This window comes from Perissodus microlepis, chromosome 16 (genome assembly GCF_051167445.1).
Source record: "Perissodus microlepis isolate ML-2025 ecotype Zambia chromosome 16, ASM5116744v1, whole genome shotgun sequence".
NCBI classification, from domain to species: Eukaryota; Metazoa; Chordata; class Actinopteri; order Cichliformes; family Cichlidae; genus Perissodus; species Perissodus microlepis.
The window spans coordinates 10,952,557-10,967,451 of NC_140476.1; the positions used below are offsets into that span (position 1 = coordinate 10,952,557).

Genomic DNA, 14,895 nt, shown 5'->3' on the forward strand with positions numbered 1-14,895 from the left:
TTATGTGCAGAAGATATCAAATACTAAGGGCCCTTCTATTTAAAGGCTCCACAAATGTAACACTTGGTTTCACAGTACATCGCCTTAGTTGAAGGATTTCTTGTAATTACTGAGTATTCTTGTACTACAAGTGCAGAGATATCAGTTTTACATGATTTAGATGATAGATTTTGAAAGGAATCTTCATGTAACCATGACAAAAAGACCAAGTATTACTGTCTCTTTTCACTAAATTGAAGCAATAGTGTGGAAGTATGAGAATAGATACATTACCTAGTCCCTTCTCAATATTCTAACCACCAACTATTCCACCACCATCACATTATCTTTAAGGAAATTGTATTTTAAATGTAAGAAATCCCCTTACTTTGCTTCAGCGAGTATCTACAAATGCACATTTTTTTTGGATTCAGTTTGAGAAACTAAATTGAGGATCAGGCCAAATCATTTTAGATAACTTTGCCAGGGCATTTATTTAGCAATTGGAACCAATGCTATATCTAAATATTTAGTCAAACATATTGTTTGCATGAGTGGTTTCAATTTTCTAAGATTTAAAAAAACAAACAAACAAACAAACAATGTATTTAGCATCCGTAACCCTTTAAAACTGGTCGTAGCTATTTTTAAATCCCTGTAGAACCGGAACCACGTAAGCTAGCACAATAATTGTTTTATGCACATGAAACCGGAGGAGTTGTACTTACATCTTATGCCATCAGCTTGTCCTGGGTCACGGTTTCCTTCCACATATGGCTTTGCAAAAACAGCATAAAAAGCACACGTTTGAATAGACAGCAGTGCGAGCTATCGTGTGTCCACCATTACCTGGCCGAAACCGGACGTGACGTCATTTTCGCGGAAAATGTAGTTTTTTTTTACCTTCGGGGCCTTATAAGCCTGTACTGGTGTTTTTAAAAGTCATGTTTGACTTCATGCTTTTCTGAATAGTTTCTGGGATGTTTAGAACTCAAATTGCACTGCTGGAAATAGTTTATTTTGATGCACATGCTGTCTTTTTTGCAAATTTGCATTATAATATTTATTTTGGTTTTTCCTGCAGGACATAAAAATTGGTGTATCTCAAAAATAAAACTATGAAGACACTCAAAATAAATTTCCTGTTGTTAGAAACTATTTTGTGCAACTTTTTTGTATTTACAGTTTTGAGGGACAAACCTCTTAAATTTCTCTAACTAGAAATATATGTAAAAAAACAAAAACGATTTTCATTTTTTTTTTAGTTTATTGCACTTTGTTGCAATTTATGTAGTTATTATAGACTTGATGCATACATATTATTAAAATTTGGGCTATAACAGTTATATTGATGTATAGCAACTTAAAATGCTCCCAAAAATGGCACTACAACATGTAAAAATATAAAGATAAATCTGGCGGACTTGGTTCTATGGTAGGTCTTAAAGGGTTAAACCTATTCAGCATTACAGTAAAATATAGATTTCAAACTTTCTATTTAAAAATATTAAAAAACGATGCAAGAATAATCTAAGAATAATCTTAGGCAGTGTGTGGGCTATTGCTTTGTGCAATTGTGCTCATGAATCATCTTGCATCACTTCTATTCTTGCTGAGGTGTGAAAAGAAGATATTACACCTTCTGGTATGCAAGTATGAAAATGATGAAAATGTCTACTCTCCTTTTACTCACAGTTCTAGACACTTAAAAGTCATACAAACAGTATAAAGGTCATAAAATGAAAACCTACATCTTTAATAATTAGAAAAAAAAAAACAAACCCAAGCAAAACAAAACTATGACAAGGAAATAAAATTGCAGCAATCATTTTGGCTAAATTTAACCAGGAATCAGACAATCAAACACTGTATGTGACACTAATACAAGAACAAACCTGTTGAATCCCAGAGCAGTCTGTTGTATTCTTTGGCATCTGGGGAAACAGTTTATGTACATACGATGTTGAGTACACTTTTTTCCATTGGGTCTAAACAGGCTTGTCCAACAGTGGCAAGCACAGAGGGAGAACCAACATTATGAAAACACTACTCCATTCCCCAGCATTGGTCATATGCCTCAAGTAAACCTGAGGTTTATTACTTTCATCCGGTAGTACTGATCTGCTTATATGAGCTTATGAGCTTATATCCAAAAAACAAAGTTGGAAAGATTTGTCCATTCATTACTTGGTGTTACTGATAACATGACACCTGCTGCATCCGTGGGTTGGATGGGACACTGTGGTATTAAAACTACAACTACCAATGTAATCAATAACCATGTTTACCATTAAAATAAATGACACAGACTATTGACTCGCTGACCAAACTCTAGTTTCTGTCAAGGAGATAGTGGTAAAATACATCATCACTCTGCTTATCAGTGGCCGAGGGCCATAAATCTACCCTTTTCCCTTGAGCATTTTAAATAGCTGCAGCTGTGTACGTTAGTGTTGAAATAGGTCTTGTGCACAGCCCAGGGACCTGCCACAACTATGTGCTAAACTGGGCATCTTAATGAAATAAAAAGGCTGCGTGTAACATTGAGGTGCCGGTAAAGGATAGAGTTGTCCCCAGTGACACAGAATAATGCATTTAATGTGTTTTGGCTCTATGAGAAAATGTATTTCTCCCAGCCTCCCTTAGCAGCGGCAGAAAGGAGGGAAGGAGAGAAAGAAAGAGGAAAGAACAAAGAAGCAAAAAACAAGCATGCTTGAATATAGGAAACCGGAGGGAGAGAAGGAGGGGAACGAAACAACCATCAAGACAAAACAGGGTGAGGAAAATAGTCAAGGGAGGAGGCAGAAAACAGAAAACACAGTGTTTGCAAATCAAAAATTAAAAGCATAAGCATGCTATACACCAGAGGATGTCCCAAAGATATAATGGGCCTTTCAGCCCCTTTATTTGGGGAAAACAGGTAAATACAATAACAACTTGAACCTCTGCCATCATTTACAGCAGTGTTTGAGGGTGCAAACCTACAAATATTAGAAGGACAATTACCTTACTGTCATAACGCCAGGCCTGTCTCACTTTACTAACTGCATCAAAAAGTATTGAATATTAACTTTCACAAGGCCATTCTCACAAATCTCTAACAAGGCCCCAGTAACACAATAAACTAATGACTGTTCTAAAGCTGTGTACTCAGAACAAACTTTCTTGATCACAGCTCCACAGTACATAATCATTCTGATTGGCATATTGGAATATAAAATTTTTCAGATTTTGTTCTGTGGCAAAATCTCAAAGCTCATAGATGGAGTGAGAAACTCTGTGAGGAACAGTCGTAACCAATGATTTTGCCCCATGTTAAATTATTTTACCTTCTATTAATGAAATGCCATCAAACTGTGAGCGGAGGTTTCTCTGAAATATGACTCACGTTCAATCACATACAGTATTCAGTATTGAAGATTTGCAAATTATAATAGGAATAACCTTAAACGAATAAAAATCCTTTCCTGGAAAAAAGCACTGTTGGTGACATTTGCATAAGGGTTGAAAGAAAAGAGCCATGACGAGTAAACAAACAAAAAGCTGTTTACGTTACAACGTGAACACATTTCCAGAGCTAATTTTCTTCTTTCCTGCCTTTGCTGGCATATCGATACATGTTTGGTACATTACTTCTACCGTTAAGTAGGATAAGATGGCAAGAAGCCATTGGCAGCCACTAGCACAGAGTCATGTGGATTTATCAACAGCAAACAAGTCATAAAAGTATTGCGCTATAATGCTGGTAGAGGTCACAGAGTACCTTTAAAAACAGGGGATGATCTCCTCACAGTTCCATAAATACCTTTTAAATGAACAAATCCTCTGGGCGTCAAAAGTTATGAAAACAAACATGAAATATTCTTGTCTTACGGCGATTATACTTCTGCCAAAAACTAATGAGTTTTTCACTTACTCATAGTCTAACTACTGAAAAATTTCACAAAAATCAGGTTAATCTTTGAGTTATTGAGTTAACATGTGTAGCATGATACTGGGGAGAACCAATACATTTCTAACCACATAAAGCCGCACAGAGGAGGGGATTAATTTGTTGCTAATTAGATTATCATTGCACATTTATATGTATAATCTCACACATACACAGAGTCCTGCACAATGTATTTGGGAACAACTTGCGGTGTAAGGTAGTGTGAAAATACCAAGAAGTTTTCATGTTATCATAAACTTTTTCTGGTGATGATTAGGTATATTAGGAAAGATTACATTTATCTTAGTTATCTTTTTGTATTTTTTTAACCAGCAAAGCAGAATCCTACATTTTATAGGACTTGTGCTTAAGAAAATGACAAGTAACACACTCAACGAAAATAATAGTACTCACCACCCTGATCAGTGCTGACGGTGATGATGGCCACCTGTCGAGGGAACGAGCTCATGTCTGACACACCGTTAAGCGACTCGATCTCAAAGGTGTAGTTGGCGTGTGCGGAAAAATCCACGACAGTGACAGTGGCGTTGGTCAGGCCTAACGGTCCTGGCAAGAAGCGAAGCTCGTCTTCACACAGCTGGCAGTGGTCGGGCTCTGGGCCGCAACGTTTACACTGGACGTTGTAAGTTAGGTCCCTGCGACCTCCTGTGTCGCTGGGGGGCGACCACTCCAGCAGCAGGCAGGTGTCGTTCAGGTTAAACATCAGATTTCGTGGACGAGATGGAGGGCCTACAAAAGAGCAAAAACTGATAAACTGATAAAAGAATTTAAAATTATATTTCAAATGAAACATGGGTAGCACTTTCTGTTACAGCTCAGTAATATTGTTGTAAGAGTAGCGTAATAATGTGGAAACAAGCAGGAATTTAACCACAGATGTTTCCTGGTGATCCTCACATAACTTAAAGTTTGGAATTAGAGTTAGAGGGGATTTTGCACCTTGCAGGCCTGATTCCTGGTTATTACAAAGAAAGTTATCTGTGTAGGTTCCTACTCATCCAGGTCATGGAAAGAAACGTGACTGGACTTCTTAAAGAAGACAACTTAAAGAAGTCTAGTCAATTTCTTTCCAAACTTCTTAGACTACAATAAAGTTCTTCAGGTTTTTACAGTTAATAATCCACAGCAAAAAAATAGGATTTATATTGTTACCGTTTAACAGAGAGGAATGCTGAAGGCATAGGGTTGGATTAATTATAGCATTATATTATAGCATTAAAGCATCAGCTAAGATTACCTTATTGTCAAGTGGATACTACCACAAGTCAGTATATAAAAATGTAAATACATAAATATTACTATCATATTACTAGGTGTTTATAACAATATATATATATATATATATATATATATATATATATATATATATACACACTTTATATAAACTTTATATAAAATATTACATAGACTATATATACATTGATTCTGTTGTAAAATACAACTTTGATCCAGTTTGTTTGACTTCTAATACTATATTATAATATTATGAATTGGTACTGCCTCATAGGCATATGTTTTTTGTTCCTCATTATTATACATATATCATATATATGTAAGATAATACTTTATTACTTTGATATTAAGCTGGTAATAACTTGCTATTTCCATATTAATAACATGTTTCCACCATTAGTACATGACTGTTACCACATTTTTCCATATTATTATTAGTAGAAAGCACAACCAAGATATGTTTAGCTGATGTTTGCTGTGTTTAATTATAAAATCTCACAGTTTACTATATCAAGATTAAATTAAATAACAAAATGCACTGTTAGTCTACAGCAGAATAATCAGGTTTATTAAATAAAGGGCTTAAGTGCCCAGCAGTTAGTTTATGTCCCTACATACACAATTCTAATATCACTGTTTCTGCCAAATAATTTTTGAGCATGCTTTCTTTTAATTATATCTTTTGGACAAACTGTTGCTAATATAACTGCAATTCTTTCATTTTGTGTTTCAGACCCATAGTCACACAATTTCACACCACCCAACCAAGTTATACAGGCAAACAGAGTTTCCATCAGCTGCAGTCTAGACACTAGAGACTGCATTCTATCACCGGTCCTGATATGGTGCTATGTTTAACAATGATGCTGCAGGTGCAATCACCTAAATCTTATTATGCGTCTGAATTTGGAAATAGTTAATTCAATGATGCAGTCCTTCCAAGTAGCCAAGCTGTGCATTGTACTATTTGGATAGTAAGAACCAAATGTAAGTTGTGCACACCAGCGTTAGAATGTCTTCCTATACCTGTATAAGAAACATCACCCAAAATTGCCATCTGAGGTCAAAAGCAGGTGAAAGAATGCTCTGAATGTCATAGTCCTCTCATGCTTTTAGTACTGGCTTTCTATTGCCTTGTGTTTCCCTCACTCCCTTTCCTTTTTTTCTGTCCCTCTGTTTGTGTATGTCTTGTCTCCCTGTGAATCCCTGGAGGCGTGACTCTCCATCGAGACAGATGATACACGTGTGTCATTATTCAATCAACCACCTACAGTATATATATACTTGTCATCCACCCCTTGCCAGACTGTCAAATAAATTACTGCAGTAGATGGCATTCAGGCTCCTTGTTGAAACTCTAGTTAACTAATTACACGTTGTCTTTGTTCTCCCAACCTCCAGTATGTGCCAACCAGCAACCAGTTAACCCCGATCTTTTACAATCTATCCTCGGCTTTGACTCTGCCCGCCACTCTCCATCTGAAACTCCAGCATCAGCTACCAACCACCTCCAGTTACACACCCTGCCTGCCACTATCCACCGTCTCCTCCAGCGTCAGTCTCCTGTAGTCAATCCACTCTACTGATCTAGGATCCACCTCTGCAGATAAAACAAACCTGAGTATTAAACTGAGTATTTTGCATTTGCGTCAACTAGTGTTTCGTCTAAAACCTTAACACTAAATGTTTTTCTATTTCATAAATGTTTCACACACATATCTTAAAGTCCTGCTGTACTGACTCTTATAATGCAATCCTCACCTGTGCAGTAAACAGCCTAACTACCTCCCTCACATTTCACTTTGCTAAGGTCTTGTGCTCCCTGGATGCGCGTGTTTGTGTGTCAGGGTAAGCATTGTGCAATAGCAGGCAGCCAGCTGTCAACAGGGTGGAGTTAAAAGGCCTGGGGGATTTGAACACTCCCGTCCTGCCAAGCTCACTGTCTGCCAGGACAATGGGATGTTTCCCTCTCTTCCACCATCCCTCTCTCCCCACCGTTGCTAAAATCTCAGCAGACAGGAAAGCTCCTCCTACTGCTCCTCCACTTCTGTCAGCGTGTGTCCATTCTCTCCCTTTATCTCTCTCTGCCTCTATCGGCCATTATCTCACCTTCTCTATTCTCTCCATCGAGGAGAATCCACCCACCTCCCCTCCTGCAGAGCAACCCCACTGCCATCAATCAACTCCTATTCTAGGGGGAGATTGGTATCACCACCTCCTTCCTTTCTCTCTTCACTGTCTACTCCATCCAGCCTTTACACTTTTCCCTCTCCTTTATCTTCCCCTCCTGTTCTATCTTCTCTTTCTTCCTCTCTAACGTTGTCTTCCTCTAAGGCCCTCGGTCTTTAATCTCTATTGTCTTCAACGTCAAGCAAACAGTTTATGTTTTGGCCTACATGCCCCTGATTAAAATGCATTATGTGAGTAAACACAGCTCACAGATTGTAAAAGTAGATGTGGTACACCAGCCTACTCCTCTTAGGTTGCAAGTTTGTCACTCCCACACAAGGCCCTTTTACGCTGTGTTTGTACTTGGAGTGGAGATACTGTTAAAAACAAATTAACGACTGTTGACAAACCATTGAACAAGGCACTAAATTACAACGTTGTATACCGAGGAAGGTGTCTAGTTGTCTTTAGTAAGTGTAGTAGTAAAGATTTAACAATATGGTTTTTTGTTTTTGAGCAAATTAAACTTACCTTGTCAATGTAGTCAATAAATGCTGTAAATACAAATATGCCACCGGAGTCATTTGTTCATATGTTGGAGTTTAAGAAGCTAGAGCTCATCACTTGTTTGATTAGCTCATGTTTATAGGACTTGGAAAGTGTAGGTAACTGCAGGTAAGAATACCATTCACTCCTAAGTTTTCAAGCAGTTGTCAGACAAATAAAAGACCCCAGACTGAAATGCTTTCAGGTTTAATTGTATATATTGAATCATCTTGGCCTAAAATTTGACATAAAAACATCAAAGGAAGAGCTGAAGCCTTTTTGAGGATTTCCCCTGCAAATATTGCATCCTGCAGGACAATCTAAACTAACAGCATCTCCACAATGACTTGGCTTTGTCTTTCTGTAAAAGACAAATACACTCTTCCACCCTGGAGAGCTCTCAGACATGGCCCCCGTCTATCTCAGTGACAGCTAAATGGCTTTTTAATTAAAGGAGAATTAGTCCGGTTAAACTGTAATTTAATGCAAATATGAAGTCGTAATGACAGTCAGTGAATCATCAATGAAGACGAGGCAGCTGAACAAAAGCCATGTAATTCATCCAGAGACTCTCTAATGTTCCGTTTCACACCAGATAAGTCCTAAAGACGAGACTGGATTTACGGCCACAGCAAATTCTCTGAGAACACTGGAGTAATCCTCCAGCTCTATAGACAGAGTAATAACTTACCAGACTGTCTGGCATAGACAAGTATAGAAATATTTAATGTGAATGTGCAATGAATTGATTCAAGTTTAATCAGACAAAATGATAACATGACTATTTCTCTCTCTCTATTTATGATGATGGTGATTACAGCTGTCAGTTCTCCCATAAGTCTGATCACATCAAAAAGGTTGACTAACCTCACTGCAGTTATACATGCGGCTATTATGTCTAATGACTCATGTCCAAGGTAGGAGGTAATGCCTTTAGCCAGCTTGCTTTTGCACATCTTCAGCATGTTTTCAGCAGCTCACAATTGTGAAAAGTTTAATTTTTTAGTCATCTTATTATACTATATGAAATGAATCCATGCTATAGTGTTAGCACAATTCCAGCAACATGCAAAAGATCCTGGGTTTGATTCTGGACAAGCTACAAACCCAGTAGTAGTGTTAGCCACAAGTCTGGGAGGGTTGTATCAGAAAGGGCATCAATGCCAAATCAAACACAATACCTTAAAATACCTCTTTCTTCTTCTTCTTCTTTTTTTTAAAATTTACCATACAAAAGCTCAGTCTGTGTGTTTATTTCTTTATCCAAGAACTCCCACTACACCGTCAGGAGTTGAGCAACTAAACATGGCACACAGGTACAGCCAAAGGTTCTTATCTGTAACAGAAATTATGATGTCAGCATGTTTCCTAGCACCCACCTGACAATGGACTAAAATGAACCTTTATGAACTTACAGCACAACATAAATCATTATATTATTTTTATTTCACAAAATTAATATCTAATTTATATTCAGAAAGGATTAATTATACAAAACTTGGATTATGCATAATATATTATGATGCCATCATACTGCCTGGTAATCACCTAGCAACAAGCTCAAATTATCTGTACCTTTCTAACTAGAGTTTATGCACCTACCACACAATATGACAGCAACCAATCATTTTAATTTTATAACAATAAGAACTAATTTATTCCCAAAAAAGCTGAACCATGCGTGCCTGGCAACCTCCTAGCAATGGGAGGAAATTACTCTTTTTACCAGTTTTTCAAATTAAGTATACTGTATGAATGTCAAACACTGCTGTAGCATTATGTATATACTAGTCATTGTAACATTACCCTGCCATTATCAGATTGTCTATAAACCAGGCTGCCCTTCAGTCACGTGATGTAGTTTGTGCACCTGCACACATCCAAATTTCTCTGGTCACATCTTTTAGATAGTGGATTGATTTTCATCACACCCACCTTTCTAGATGAATGACTAAAATGTGTTGTGCAGTAAAGTGAACTCATGTCTTTAACGTTATCATTGTTCTGTTAATAAATTCACTGGAATGCATTTTATATTTTCATTTCTAACTCATAAACATTTGTGCCATCTGCCTGTGAAGTTAAAGACGGAAGGTGTTAATCTGATTGTCAAAGCACACGGTGTGACGATCGTGCTTAAAACCCTTTTTTTTTCTGGTGTACTCACGTGTACAAGCCATAGTTGGAGGATCTTTCTCAGCCCTGAAGAAGCCTTTCTCACAGCGGCAGATAGCAGATGCTTCTCCATAGCTGAAACTATGCGGAGGGCACTTTGAACATTTAATGTTCCCAGCATATGCCTTGTAGAAGCCTGGACGACATGCTGAGGATGACAGACACACAATGCGGCAGTCTGTAAGTGCAAAGCCAGACCTTCATATAGACGTACAGGTAGAAATATTTCATGCAAACATCACATAGCTTGATAATATTATGCAAAGAAAGAGGCCCTGAAGGGAGACAGTTTATGCTGCAATCCATCAGAAATTCAGACTTTAAATAGATTCATGAAACTCATGTTTTCTATTTAAACAGTGAAACACACACATCTGCTTTGGGTTTAGGAATATTTACTCAAAGTATTAAAAAGTATGATTTTTTATTTTCCACAAAAACAAAGACGGAAAGAAACATTGAAATCATCTCTAACTCTGACAACACTTGTAACACAAAAATTCCCACGTTTTTGTTTCCTTTTCGGAATAACAAAAATGGATTAAAACCGAGGGTATTGATTATCAAAACATAATACCAACTTTAGTTTTATTGCCAGCATTTAATTCCCAATAAATAATTAAAGTTTAGGGAAAGGTGATGAAACAAAAGCCCTTCGAGGGGAAAATAGTCAGTTGTACCACCTGTCACACAACTCACGGCTGTTTAGTTTTGAATTTCCAATGGCTTCAATCAAAACACAGAAATGTCTTGAAGCTAGAAAGGAACCACAGTTGTACTAAAACCAATAAATGTGTGATAGCTGTGCAAAAACTTTTCTGAATATTTAGCTGCCAAAAACACATGGAAACAATAGAATACAACAACTATTAATATTTTTTGTTAAGCACTGGCTTAATTTGTAAAGACAGAACACAAGGGAGCAGTTTATCTCTGCAGTTTTAACATCTGGTGTCTTTGGTGAATTAGGGTCTTGCAAAATTGTCCTATTTTATTTCAAACCACAATCTCTTCTTAAACTTAAGTGCATCTGTTAAAACATGAATAAATGTACACACACACAAGTGAAAATGAACAAACTACATCTATTGACAGGTCAGCTCTGACTTCTGGTTTCACGTGGATCAAGAAGCTCAGTCCACTGGGTCAAAGTCCAGCGCCTGAGTCACTGATCCATCACAGCCTTCTCCCTATATGGGCTTTGTTGGTCTTTATTCTAACTCATCTGACTTTCTAAGGCTTTTCTGAAAGACATAAGGATTTTTTTTCCATTGCCAAATAAATACTGTTCCTTATATCACAGCAGACTAAGCAGTACAAAGCACAAAGCAGCAAATCTACTGATAAATCTTTTACTCTATTTAACGTTGCCTTGAACAATTTTCAAAAGATTATGATGATTATAAGAAATCATGTCCAATAGGTCTTTTTTGACAGAAGACATTTTGACATGCCACTGTTACAGGGTTTAAATAGTGTGATTACCGAATACCTGAATTCCATTTAGCTGTTTCCTTTTGACTTATTGTTAATGCTGACTCACTTTGACATTGTCAGGGCTTACTCAGAACTTTCCATAACTAAGTCGGCAGTGAAATTAGTGTTTTTTCCTACCATGACAGTTCAAAATGTCTGATGCAGTGAAAAAGAAATATTTAGAATATCATAAACAGCAACTAAGCAGATGAATTGTGTGTTAATATTTTATAAGCCATTTATTTACACCAACAAGTAAAAACTTTTTAAAATGCAACACAGAACTGCACACTAGAGATATGTAAAAAAAAACAAAAACAAACAAACTTTCCTCCCAAAGCTAAGCTTTATTGTGAGCCAAGGAGTCATTCACAGGAGGTCAGTGAGTGTGCCAAACATTCCAGGTATGAGGGAGGTAAAAAATACAAAAAACAGGCAAGAAGTGACACATGAGGAAACTAATGAAAAAACATCCAAACAAGAGGTACAGGAATGACTTGAAAGCTTAACTGCTGTGAGTAAAAAGCCAATCTGTTAAGGAACAAAGAGAAGCAGGGGGGGTGTACATACTCACAGTGATGATTGATTGGATGATTGAACACAGGTGAGAATAATCGGAGCGGAGCACGTAATCACAGGGGTGGGAAATGAACCAAAGTCTGTCAGGAAAACTCAACGGAGTGAAACGAACAGAGGTCTTTTCAAAATAAAATTACATTGTTTTGCATTATATTAAGCTATTCTGGAAGCACTTAGAGTTAATTAAGCTACTTGCTGAAATTTTGTAGTTATGCTTGTAAAATTCAGGGAAAGACTTGAAGGATATAAATAAAATATGGCTTGCATTTAGGGGCGGAGTAGTTTGGTATGTATGCATGGATTAATAAAAAAAGGAACATATCTGTTAGATCAGACATGTGCTGTGTAGACATGGCTTAAAGCAGCGATTTGCTATACCAACTATACAGTTGTTGTTGTAAAACGAGTCTGCTTTAATTATAATCCAGCACTAACTGCTGGACTTATTCCAGAAGCTCAAGAAAATTCTCATTTTCATGCTACAGGAGCGAGAAAACGGAATCTTTCATTTTCAAAATACATTTTCTAAAATAAATTGAAGGATTTGAAACCACCAGCACAGGTTAGATTGATAGTAAAGACCTTAAGTCTAAATAAATGTAGTAGTAAAAATTAAACAATACAGTTACTTCCCTTCTTTAATATTTAAAATCACAGGCAACTAGCTGAAATAGAAAGGCTTATGAGAGTCTTAGCCCTAAGGGATTCACTAAAGCTTTCTTTTAATAGTAGTATTTCCAATCTTCAAAGAACTTCCATGTCAAAGAAACACACAAACTCTTGTCTGGAGAGACTTCCATTGCTGCTAGTTTTCACATTGATTTAACAAGGTAACATAACGTGAGCCATTTGAAAGGATTCACCTTGAAGCACTGAGAGCCTCTGTGTCTCTCCATTGCTGCTTGTGATAAATGGAGCTGTAGGGAGGGCAAGGAAATGCCTGAAACCACAACTGTGCTGATCAAATGGGGACAATTAGGACAGGGACAAAGAGGTTAACACGCACACAGGGAACACAGCGCACACTGCCAGGGCTAATAGTAATGTTTTACTACTTTAGTGCAGTCTCATTTTGTTCAATGAAGGAGTATTTTTTAAATCGAATTTATCCTTCCTTTCATTTGAAACATTTCCTTTTTTTATTCATCATCATTCCTCTTAGAGAATAAGAACAAAAGGTTTACATTTAGTTTAAAGCTGTTTTAGTCGAGCTATTCAAACTGTTTGTCGTCTTCAAAACTCTATTTAATGTTGACACACACACACACACACACACACACACACACACACATACACACACACACGTATGCAGCAAATAAACACACAGAAGCTATCTGTATGAATATGATAAGTGGCATCCCCTATGGCATACCAAGGCTGCCTTTATCATTAACCTCTGATGCTGACATGTCCTTGAGTCAAAAACCGTCAGTCAACTCCCCCACCCTGCAAGACCCCGCTTTAGACTCTGTCAACCTAATGACGCCTCTCTGCGACCTTCGCTGAACTGAGGGGATGTTCCTTTTCGAACCCCGCAGTTTCCTGCTGCAGTATGACCAGCCAGGCTCTTTGCCAAGGCCACAGTGGCACTGTACAGGGGTTGACCATGTGTCGCTCGAGGATGGACATGCCCGGTGGCCAGGACGTAAGCATTCATGTGTTGGGATGAACACACATAAACACATGCAACAGCTGAAGTGGCAGGAGCAGCATGTCGAAGTCAACTGGACAGCTGGTCAAATGTGAAAAACATGTGAACATTTTGGCCGGAGAAAGAAAAGCTGCAGTATGTCCAGTGCCACTGCTGATCCATCCATCAAGGACGCCCATTTCCACTTTATATAAAAGCATGAAAGTGTATATGTGATAGCACCAGTGCAGTAAACAGTAAACCTCTCATACTGTCCTCATGACATGCAACACACAGATTTAAAAAAAAAGGCTTTTGACATAGTCAGTACTTTAGACTGCTGAATTTCTGGTAACTAGGTAGGAGAACTAAGACAAAATAGCAGCAGGGGAAGTAGACAGCCGAGCAAGACTGAGTGTGCATGTGTGTAATGTTTCTGTGTGTGTTACTACAATGAATGCCTTTTACAAATGTTTCATAGGCCCAAAGGTTGTATAAATTCCACTATTTCACACTGAAAAAGAAAAAAAAAAAGAATAAAAGTCTGGGTATTACTTTCTGGGAAGCACAACTAACTGTACCAACAAATGCACGTGCACATCTGTGAATAACAGGCGCATATTACACAGTAAGAATGCAATTATATATTTTGATAATGGTACAGGTGATTTATAGCAATATTGTTGTCGCTACCATTTCAAATATTAAAAGTACAGTTAAAAATCAGTACAAAATAAATTAACATAGATTTTCAAAACTCATTTCTAAAGAATAAAGTTACGTTTAGACTATCAATGTGTCTCCTATAATCGTAATAACCCGACCTCCTGTCTAAAGTGTCTCAGGAGAGAACATAATGAAAATTTACATCCGCTCATTACATTGCAGTAAAATAGGGGTTTCATATAAGTTACTGATATTTGCTAAAACAGTGTCCAATACTAGTGTATGTATGGATCTGAATGTTGTGTATTGCAAATACTGTCCTGTGATATAAGCCCATGTTAAATACATAAACTATATATTTGAAATCTCAGAGAAAGCACATTCAGATCTAGCAAATGAGAAACTTAGCAGACATTACACAAGTTTACTATTTTCCTACCTTAACACACATCCTTGTTGAGCTGACTTTGTTTTCTGTCATAAAAATGTA

The 14,895-nt window shown here is 37.3% G+C and overlaps 1 protein-coding gene across 1 annotated transcript in view; it reads right to left on the reverse strand.

Moving 5' to 3' along the window:
- LOC146370454 (ephrin type-A receptor 6-like) overlaps positions 1–14,895 on the reverse strand; it is a 176,807-nt gene that overhangs the window by 81,015 nt on the left and 80,897 nt on the right. The window contains exons 4-5 of the mRNA XM_084908633.1: positions 10,047–10,202; positions 4,325–4,660 (exon numbers count right to left, since the gene is read on the reverse strand). Coding sequence (XP_084764759.1) covers positions 4,325–4,660; positions 10,047–10,202 — 492 coding nt within the window. The remainder of the gene's footprint in view (positions 1–4,324; positions 4,661–10,046; positions 10,203–14,895) is intronic.